Source organism: Littorina saxatilis, linkage group LG9, assembly GCF_037325665.1.
Source record: "Littorina saxatilis isolate snail1 linkage group LG9, US_GU_Lsax_2.0, whole genome shotgun sequence".
Taxonomy (NCBI): Eukaryota; Metazoa; Mollusca; class Gastropoda; order Littorinimorpha; family Littorinidae; genus Littorina; species Littorina saxatilis.
This window is the reverse complement of record NC_090253.1, coordinates 21,453,749-21,464,610: the sequence shown is the minus strand read 5'-3', so window position 1 is coordinate 21,464,610 and position 10,862 is coordinate 21,453,749. Positions and strand designations below refer to the sequence as shown.

Here is a 10,862-nt window from a genome sequence, read left to right as displayed (position 1 = left end):
CACATCATTAAATTGTTAGCGACTTACTCAACAAGCTCGTCACCGTCACAAATAATCGAGCAAGCTTGAAATACAGCCATTTACATGTAATTGTTAAAAAATACATTACAAAACAAGCATGCGGGCCTCATCATGGTAAGCTCAATCTGTGCCAACTTCCTGTTTCCGCAGACTCTTCCGGGGCCGTATCACATTGTGTGTGTGTGTGTGTGTGTGTGTGTGTGTGTGTGTGTGTGTGTGTATGTGTGTGTGTGTGTGTGCACGGTGTGTGTGTGTGTGTGTGTGTATGTATGTACCGTATGTGTGTGTGTGTGTGTGTGTGTGTGTGTACCGTATGTGTGTGTGTGTGTGTGTGTGTGTGTGTGTGTGTGTGTGTGCACGGTGTGTGTGTGTGTGTGTGTGTGTGTGTATGTATGTACCGTATGTGTGTGTGTGTGTGTGTGTGTGTGTGTGTACCGTATGTGTGTGTGTGTGTGTGTGTGTGTGTGTGTGTATGTGTGTGTGTATGTGTGTGTGTGTGTGCACGGTGTGTGTGTGTGTGTGTGTATGTATGTACCGTATGTGTGTGTGTGTGTGTGTGTGTGCGTGCGTGCGTGTTGGCGTGCGTGCGTGCGTGTACCGTATGTGTGTGTGTGTGTGTGTGTGTGTGTGTGTCAGTGTCTCATCAACGTATGTCTCATCTGTGTAGTGTCTCCGAGTGTCCCTTTGTGTCTGTATCTGTGTGCGCATGTAAATGTGTTTTCGCATGAATGGCGTGTTTATGTGTCGTTGATCGCATCTTTCTGTCTGCGGCTGAAAAGCATCTTGTCTTTCCTTGATATCTTGCCGAGTTGTGTTTTTATGGCGTCGCGCACATAAACCTCTCTTAGCCGGCAACAAAAACGACGGTGATCTGACACAACGACAGCAACGAGCGACCGACGTTAAACTTTATGCGCGTCATTATGCCCGCGGCAACCAAGTGAGAGGCGCGGTCTACTAGGAGGATTACACTTTTCTTGCCGAGGAGGGAAACACGCTGAAAAGAGTCAGCTGTTTAAATCGACACCGGCCTACCAGTGTACGACGTTACTTCAACACGCAACGGTAAGCCAGCCACTGCAGTAGGATCATCTTTGAGACAAGCCGTGTTATCACGTTGAGATTCTTTGTTCGTGTTTCTCTGTTTGCTGCCTGCACGTTGTGAAACTGCTTGGATATTATTTCCTCGCTTGTCAATGATTGTGTATTGATTTGAGACATCGGCCAACCACGTTACGTCGACACTGAAAAGGTAGGCCTACAGTGGCATATTTTTTGTAAACTACATGCATGCATTGTGTTGCTTCAATTGTACAAGTTGTTTCCCCGTTGTTGACATGTAATTTGTAAAAGACATTGTGAATACTGCTGGTTTTTCCCTCCTCGTTATCACTACCTTTGAGGGCCCCAAAGGGTTTAAAATCGTGATCGTGATTGGCGATTTTTGACCTTATTTCTGTGACCGTGACTGCCGAAATTTCCATTTCTGTGATCGTGATGGGACTTTGCCTGTGATCCGTGATGACAAAAAAATCAAGTATCGTGATCGTGATCGTCATTTGTTTTCGTGATCGTGATGGGCATTATTGCAAAGCATTTTATTTTCAACGTACATTTTTCACCGCTGTATCACTCTATGATCCTCTATTCGTCAAGGTGTTCGTGATCGTGAAAACAAAAATCAAGGTAACTGTGATCGTGAAAGATAAAATTTCCCTTCCCGTGATCGTGATGATACCCCCCCTTTGGGGCCCTCACCTTTGTGTTTGCGTGAGATTTACTGCTCAGGGTCTTCTGCAGTTGAATTTTCTCAGTACCGGTAGTTTTTCTCGCTGTGTCTGCTACCAAAGATGCTGCCGTTTCTTTGCTGCTACCGTTGATCGCTAGTAACACGCGCACTGCTGCTGTGCTGGCTCCTTATCTGATTTCCGTCTCTTTTTCGCTGCTCAGTCCGGCAGCAGACTTGAAAACTGGATACGCCCAAGTACTGTATTTTGTCTCCAAATTGTTGTCACAGTAACTTTAGCCACTGGTTTCAAGTTTCTCGGTTGTGTATCTTGTTTGTTGAAGTTCTTGTGATTTCTTGATTTTGGAACGTGAGCAGTAGGCTAACGGTTTCGGATTCAGTTTTTTTTAAATAAAAAAATGTAAACAACAACCGGCACATACAGATATATATACGAAGCTGCAAATAAACTTGAAGAGTCTCGGCGACCTGGTCGAGTCACATGTGCAATGGGACTGAAATTCCTTGCAAGGTCACAACCAGGCTATGCGTGTATCGGTGTCGTATATATTAAGAAGATGTGATCAGATAAAGAGCCGACACACTGTAATTTTCGGATTGAAAGGCACTATCGCCTACACTGCGCACCGTATCATTTCTGGAACAATAAATACTTTGTCTACACACAAGACGATGCCAATTAGTGTAAAGCGTACTGCATACCCCCCCACCCTCTCTCCACCCCCTCCCACTTCGAACTCATCTGAGAAAATCATGTCTTGTCGGCAATAGAGGCAGTGTTATAAAAGTAACTTGAATTTACAGAGGTTATGGACCGAAACTTTCTGTTCATGACCTCTGTAATTTTACTTCAATTTCAACACTGCCTCTTTGGAAAAGGCCCATGAAAGCCAGATCGAAGGGGTTAATCTTGGGGGCGGGGTGGAGGAGGAGGGGTTTCGCTGCACGATCTTGGCCCGTCTATTTTTGATGTTGGCCTATTGATATAAATGTGATGTTAGGATATGAATTAGCGTTGAGATATTTCAGTATTGTGTAAATGTTGAAGGATGAATGATGATACTTTGTAGACGGATGCTTGAATTTTTTTATTAAAAGCCCCACAATGATGTGCTTGGCAAAATAAAAAAAAATTAAAAAATGATTGTAAAGCGGGGGGGGGGGGGGGGGTAACTTGATAGGATCTAATGAATATGTTGTCCTCAACACATTACATCATTGACAAAGTAAAGAGGCTGAGCCCCACACAGTTTTCGAAATCCGTTCCCATTTGGTTGCATCGACTGAGCATCTCGTATTTTGGTCATACTTATGACATCATGGACACTTCAGTCATTGGAATTGTCCAGATCAAAGTGACCAGCAGTATCAACCCGGGTTAGCACCGTGACTGGTGTTGTTGACACATGATGAATGTGCATTGTTTTACACACATCGACCTTTGGCGAGGTAATACTTGAAAATCGACCCGCGGGAAAATATGCAAGATAATCAGAACTCGGAGTGTGTAACCTATATTTACTGTCCACAGATCAGTATACGCACTTTACACAGACATGGGCAAGCGTTGCAGTCAGACGTTCTATGTCGTCATCATCATCTTCCTCGAATTCCTTGACGTCATCGGCGACTGGCTGCTATACGCTGACATCAGCATCAAGGAGAAAGGTCTGGTGTACGGACCGCCTGAGAAACCTGCCATCCATGCTTTGTTGGCCTTCTCTATCATCGGGTAAGTGAAGTGATCTTTGTGTTCCTTTATGAATAAATAAAAAAAAGAAGGTTAGTTTATGGAATGTTTAATTACAACAAAAAAAACACGAATCACGTTTTAAAGACGAGTAGGTCGACCTATAATGATCTTTGTGTTGGACGGATATATTATACAAATAATAATGAGACAATTAAAACAAAATCTTGTCCCAGTAAGGCTTTGACTTCTCAACATCAAGACGGCGATTTTGTTGTTGTGGTATTATTTTATTAAATTCTTATTTTAGTTGTTGTTGTTGTTGTGTTATTGTTGTTGTTGTTGTTGTTGTGTTGGGTGTTTTTTTTCACTCAAAGACGTGGACCATTTGGGAGAATACCTCGTTTATGTTGGTCACAAGCCTGGTAAAAAGATGTTTAATTTTGTTGCCACAATTTTTTGGGCGTTTTTTTCATGTCATTTTCGGGCGACACACACAGATTGACCTTGACTGGGGCCGCGCGCAATGCAAAAAAGTTCCCGGACGTCTTGAAGCCAAATTCACAGAAGTGTTCAAAATCAGACTAAAGATTATAATGCTCCCAAAATTTAGATCGCAGTGTATTAAATGTCATCCAAATTGATAGCCTCACAAGTGTCCGGCCTTACTCTGTACAACGTCTGAAAACCAACGGGAAAAGGTATAATCAAATATGTACGTTGCGAGAAAATGCAGGACTCTTTTTTTTACCACCCTGTATATGGTGTAATGATTCTGTGGGTTTTTTTCTCATCGCCAACGCAGGACCTTATGCTTCATCTTCGAAGGGCTGAACCTGATTCGGGATGAGAGAAGCAACAATGCCTGGCTAGACCCTGACATCGTGTCCGCAATCACCATCTGGTTAGAGGACGTGCCTCAGATAGCCATTAATGTCTACATCGCCCACTGTCGTGAGGACCCCATCAGCGTTTTCCAGCTCACCAAGGCTTCCATCGTACTCTTTGGTAAGTGTGTCCCTCCTGGCCTCTAATTCTATCGTACTCTTTGGTAAGTGTGGCCTTTCTGGCTTCTATCGTACTATTTGGTAAGCGTGGCCTTTCTGGCTTCTATCGTACTCTTTCGTAAGCGTGTCCTTTCTGGCTTCTATCTTACTCTTTCGTAAGCGTGTCCTTTCTGGCTTCTATCGTACTCTTTGGTAAGTGTGTCCTTTCTGACTTCTATCGTACTCTTTGGTAAGCGTGGCCTTTCTGGCTTCTATCGTACTCTTTGGTAAGCGTGGCCTTTCTGGCTTCTATCGTACTCTTTGGTATGCGTGGCCTTTCTGGCTTCTATCGTACTCTTTGGTAAGCGTGGCCTTTCTGGCTTCTATCGTACTCTTTCGTAAGCGTGGCCTTTCTGGCTTCTATCGTACTCTTTGGTAAGTGTGTCCTTTCTGGCTTCTATCGTACTCTTTGGTAAGTGTGGCCGTTCTGGCTTCTATCGTACTCTTTGGTAAGTGTGGCCTTTCTGGCTTCTATCGTACTCTTTGGTAAGCGTGTCCTTTCTGGCTTCTATCTTACTCTTTCGTAAGCGTGTCCTTTCTGGCTTCTATCGTACTCTTTGGTAAGTGTGTCCTTTCTGACTTCTATCGTACTCTTTGGTAAGCGTGGCCTTTCTGGCTTCTATCGTACTCTTTGGTAAGCGAGGCCTTTCTGGCTTCTATCGTACTCTTTCGTAAGCGTGGCCTTTCTGGCTTCTATCGTACTCTTTGGTAAGTGTGTCCTTTCTGGCTTCTATCGTACTCTTTGGTAAGTGTGGCCTTTCTGGCTTCTATCGTACTCTTTGGTAAGTGTGGCCTTTCTGGCTTCTATCGTACTCTTTCGTAAGTGTGTCCTTTCTGGCTTCTATCGTACTCTTTGGTAAGTGTGGCCTTTCTGGCTTCTATCGTACTCTTTGGTAAGTGTGTCCTTTCTGGCTTCTATCGTACTCTTTGGTAAGTGTGGCCTTTCTGGCTTTTGTTGTTCTGCAGCATACAAGCAGTCCCCAAAATGAAGCTACTTTTTATTTTGCTGAAAATGGTCTGTTTGGCCAGCTATTCGCTATTCACTTTTTTTTTAAAGTATAAAAGAGACCCTGAAAGTCATCGTGCACTTAGCACTTTGATAGGAGGGACTTGAATAGAAGACATCTTGATGTCGTGTAGCCACAGTCGTTTCTACCAAATATTTTCGGATACTGGCAGCTATATACTCTAACAGAGCTTTCCTGATAATGATATAGCTTCAGACTCTAACAGAGGTTGTTTTTTGATAATGGCAGCTGCAGACTCTAACATGTTTTTTTCTTCTAATAATATATGACACACACTCACTTTCGCATTGTAACTGCTATAGATTCTGCCAAAGCTTTTCGATTGATGACAGCTACAGCTCTTCCCAGAGCTTATCTTAGTAGTAAAGCTTTAGAGCTGGAGCGTTCCCTAAAGAAATAATAATTATCTGTTACATGTTCGGCCAGAATGTACATGTCATCATTTACTAAATTACCAATTACCAAAGGCTGTTTTGCTATATTGCGAATTCGATTCGTGTTCGTGTTCTTGTTTAACTGTTCCTGGTCAACGTTTTCACAACACGGCTGTGTGAATTGCAGGTCTAGTGATTCGCATCATCGTCAGCTTTGTCCGATGCCAGCAGAAAGCAGTCAAATGCAAGGGCAGTTCGGGAATGACGGAGTGCAAGAAAAGACGGGTCTGCTGGTTTTTCATCATCGTGGGTCTGCTCGTCAACTCAGGTTGTGCCATCGCTGTCTTCATCTTTACCCAGGGTCATCAGGACACAGACGGTGGCATCAAAGTCCGTGAACCCACAGCTCTATTTGAGGATGAGTACGATGACCAGAAGTACTTTCAGGTGCGTCCCATACAGAAGATGCTTTCAGGTACAAAAAGGTACACCTTTGATCGCAATACCAGAGTTGCTGTTTTCTGTTGTGTGTGTGTGTGTGTGTGTGTGTGTGTGTGTGTGTGTGTGTGTGTGTGTGTGTGTGTGTGTGTGTGTGTGTGTGTGTTTTGTTCTTTCTTACGTTTTTGTGTCAATAGTTTTGGTCGACATTTGATATTGTTACAAATTCAGTTATTTTACGAGTCAAACATAGACAAACCAATGTGCTTAACCTCGTTTTCATTTAGACCAGCCTACCTTTAATTGTTTTGAAATTATACACCTGTAGATCTGTAATGTATTATAGTGCATGTGTATCTTCCTTCGATTTCAGAATGTCAGCGCGTTCATTAACCACCCCGAGTTCGATACCTCCTCACCCACCCAAGCGACAGGGAACACGTCCAACTGGGTCCGTCTCATGGACATCAATGACATCCGTGGCAGGGACACAGACGTGGACATGAACTACATCTACGAGAAGACCAACACGCACCTCAGACTTGCAGTCTATCTAAAGGTAGGCCCAGTCACACTTCTGTGAGTGCTGCATCTATGAGAAGACCAACACGCACCTCAGACTTGCAGTCTATCTAAAGGAGGGTCCAGTCACACTTCTGTGAGTGCTGCATCTATGAGAAGACCAACACACACCTCAAACTTGCAGTCTATCTAAAGGTAGGTCCAGTCACACTTCTGTGAGTGCTGCATCTATGAGAAGACCAACACTCACCTCAAACTTGCAGTCTATCTAAAGGTAGGTCCAGTCACACTTCTGTGAGTGCTGCATCTATGAGAAGACCAACACTCACCTCAAACTTGCAGTCTATCTAAAGGTAGGTCCAGTCACACTTCTGTGAGTGCTGCATCTATGAGAAGACCAACACACACCTCAAACTTGCAGTCTATCTAAAGGTAGGTCCAGTCACACTTCTGTGAGTGCTGCATCTATGAGAAGACCAACACTCACCTCAAACTTGCAGTCTATCTAAAGGTAGGTCCAGTCACACTTCTGTGAGTGCTGCATCTATGAGAAGACCAACACACACCTCAAACTTGCAGTCTATCTAAAGGTAGGTCCAGTCACACTTCTGTGAGTGCTGTATCTATGAGAAGACCAACACACACATCAAACTTGCAGTCTTTCTAAAGGTGGGTCCAGTCACACTTCTGTGACCAGCACGGTTGGCCTAGTGGTAAGGCGTCCGCCCCGTGATCGGGAGGTCGTGGGTTCGAACCCCGGCCGGGTCACACCTAAGACTTTAAAATTGGCAATCTAGTGGCTGCTCCGCCTGTCGTCTTTCATTATGGGGTTAGTGCTAGGACTGGTTGGTCCGGTGTCAGAATAATGTGACTGGGTGAGACATGAAGCCTGTGCTGCGACTTCTGTCTTGTGTGTGGCGCACGTTATATGTCAAAGCAGGACCGCCCTGATATGGCCCTTCGTGGTCGGTTGGGCGTTAAGCAAACAAACAAACAAACACTTCTGTGAGTGCTGCATATATGAAAAGACCAACACACACCTCAAACTTGCAGTCTTTCTAAAGGTAGGTCCAGTCACACTTCTGTGAGTGCTGCATCTATGAGAAGACCAAAACACACCTCAAACTTGCAGTCTTTCTAAAGGTAGGTCCAGTCACACTTCTGTGAGTGCTGCATCTATGAGAAGACCAACACACACCTCAAACTTGCAGTCTATCTAAAGGTAGGTCCAGTCACACTTCTGTGAGTGCTGTATCTATGAGAAGACCAACATGCACCTCAGACTTGCAGTCTTTCTAAAGGTAGGTCCAGTCACATTTCTGTGAGTGCTGCATCTATGAGAAGACCAACACACACCTCAGACTTGCAGTCTAGCTATTAAAGGTGGGCTCAGTAGCCTAAAACCTAAGCGGTCTTTTTTTATGTTGTCCTGAGCATTCCGCGAAGATTGTGTCAAAAGTCCATGGTTGTACCGTTATACTTAGGCTTGGTTCACATTGAAGTCCAAGATGTCGAGTCATAGATGTGAAGATGAGGTTTTAAAAGACAAGCTGTCCTAACATTGCGGTAAATTTACAAACCTTATAAACGGAATATAATTATGAGATAATTGGCTACTAATAGAGGGTAATCCGTAAGTCCGGTGCGACTCAGAAAGGTACTTCTAATCATTCTAATCTTATCGGCCTCTTGAATGTTCTCATGTTTCTATAAACTTTTTCCAACAGCCACAGGAAAACAATGGTGGGTGGCAGCTTTCGGAGTGTTATCAGATGGATGTGGCCACAAAGGCCATTGCTACAGTGGACGAGTCCACTTGCAGGGGGGCAAGCTTTTTCACTGGCACAGCATCACGCGTCTACATCACTTTCTCCTTCACGCCACCAGGCATGCTCTTCAAGAAACTCATCTTTGGAGACATCAAGTACAACATTAAGGTAAAGCCACCCCCCCCCCCCCTCCCGAATATCGATGGTTGAGATAACCGTTGTCGAAAAAAAGCGTTGGGTTGGGGGGAGGGGGGGCAGTACCTACGTGAGTACGAGTATCGTTCTTTTACCGTAACGTGTGTGCATGTCTGTGTTTTCTTCGTGAATTTGCAACAGAGTGCTTATCCCACCCCCCCCCCCCACCCCCTCCAAAACAAGAAAAACAACAAAGAACTGTGTGGTTACGGTAACCCGACCAATGGTTTCTCGGGTTTAAATGAACGGCGAGACACGCACGTACACACGTCATGGAGAACGAACAAACTGGCCGCAGACTTTACTGTACTTGAGCGTTCCATCCATCCGTTTATAAACTATCCTTTTTAAAATAGTTGACGGGCAGGTTAGGTACGTCGAAGAAATTGTTTCGATTTGAATGTTTTCTGTTTTCTGTTTGTTTTTATTTTGTTAGATTTAAATACTTGAACTGATTTAGTCTTAATTTTATGTCCAGAACGGTCAGTGCACAGAGTTGACAAGAGCCCCTGCCATCCACTACTATCGTGTCAACGCCACGATCAGTAGCAACGACACACACCATCTCCTGATGGAAGGCGGCAGGCCCCGTTTCTATCCCAACGACCGAGTTCACCTCGAGGACATCAGTGAAGTGTGGAAGACAGGTTTTGGTGGGTGTGAAAGTTCTGGAAGTCTGGCGCCAAATTTTGACGAGGAGATCCATGTGGAGTGTTCTAATACTTAAAATGTAAGAGTGATTGAACAGGGAGTGTGTGTGTGTGTGTGTGTGTGTGTGTGTGTGTGTGTGTGTGTGTGTGAGTGTGTGTGTGTGCGAGTGTGTGTGTGTGTGTGTGTGTGTGTGCGAGTGTGTGTGTGTGTGTGTGTGTGTGAGCCTTTGTAAACGCGTGTGTGCGTGCGTGAGTGTGTGTGTGCCAGAGAGAGAGAGAAAGAGAGCGAGGGAGAGAGAGCGCGCGCGAGAGAGAGAGAGCGCGAGCGAGAGAGAGCGCGAGCGAGAGAGAGAGAGAGCGCAAGCGAGAGAGAGAGAGAGAGAGAGAGAGAAAGAGAGAGCGCGAGAGAGACAGAGAGAGCGCGAGAGAGACAGAGAGAGCGCGAGAGAGACAGAGAGAGCGCGAGAGAGAGAGAGCGCGCGAGAGAGACAGAGAGAGCGCGAGAGAGCGCGAGAGAGAGAGAGAGTGCGCGCGAGAGACAGAGAGAGCGCGAGAGAGAGAGACAGAGAGAAAGAGACAGAGAGAGAGAGAGAAAGAGTCAACGTGTGACCATACTGAGATTTTGGACCAATGAATATTGCAAGAAAAAATGCAATCATTTGGAGTTCGTCTTGGAATGCTGATTATCTTTATAATGTCATCATAGTTTACCCATGTTTAGTTGCAGGGCCTGTACGTCCGAAGCTGAGTTAAAATGAGGAAATCTTTCAATAATTTAGTGATTAGGAGGAGGTATGCATGGCAACACGTGTGCACGCAATTGTGTTCGTTTGAACATATTTTACATATCTTTCCCGAAACATTGCTAAAATAAAAGTAACGTTATTAGCGATTCATTATTTTTGTTTTTAATTTTTGACGGGGTCCATTTTGTTTGCAATGCTTGATGAATAAAAAAAAAGTTTTTATACACAACTCTGTGCTTGACCATTTGCGTGCGCGTCAGTGTGCGTGTGTGCATGCGAAAGAGAGAGAGAGAGAGGGGGGGGGGGGGGGGAGACCGAGAGAGTAAACATTAATCAACACATACATCATTGGTCAAAAAAAAACCACACACAAAAAACCAAAAAAAACCCCACATACATCATTAAATGAAGGAATTTATAACAAAATAAATACATAAACAACGTGAGACGGGTAAATGATGTAGCAATTTCATTTATTTCAGAAACCGAAAAGCATGCCTCCTAGCATAACTTACACCAGAAATCTTGCCATTGTCACTTGAATCCGCCGTTCTTGAATCAACACATCGTAAGCTTCCACTGGTTAGAGCGTCGACACTGGAAGTAGCCATCACAAGCTGGCCTGCTTCAGAGACT

General features: G+C 44.5%; 2 protein-coding genes across 3 annotated transcripts in view; one reads left to right on the top strand and one right to left on the bottom strand.

Annotated features, from left to right (window-relative positions):
• Window positions 1–749: 749 nt before the first annotated feature.
• On the top strand, window positions 750–10,447 carry LOC138975578 (uncharacterized). 2 transcript variants are annotated; one of them, XM_070348302.1, is made up of 7 exons: window positions 750–1,273; window positions 3,300–3,500; window positions 4,264–4,466; window positions 6,094–6,353; window positions 6,718–6,903; window positions 8,594–8,803; window positions 9,309–10,447. In XM_070348302.1, exons 2-7 carry the CDS (start codon window positions 3,325–3,327, stop codon window positions 9,555–9,557), a joined length of 1,284 nt encoding a protein of 427 aa, XP_070204403.1. In that variant the 5' UTR covers window positions 750–1,273; window positions 3,300–3,324; the 3' UTR covers window positions 9,558–10,447. The 2 variants fall into 2 exon arrangements, with proteins under 2 accessions (XP_070204403.1, XP_070204404.1); XM_070348303.1 differs by having other exon boundaries at window positions 808–1,086.
• The window catches only part of LOC138975582 (protein N-terminal glutamine amidohydrolase-like), a 570,098-nt gene continuing 560,732 nt past the window's right edge, over window positions 1,497–10,862 (bottom strand). Inside the window, exon 7 of the transcript XR_011458684.1 lies at window positions 1,497–1,779. The gene's annotated coding sequence lies outside the window, so the exon portion shown is untranslated. The remainder of the gene's footprint in view (window positions 1,780–10,862) is intronic.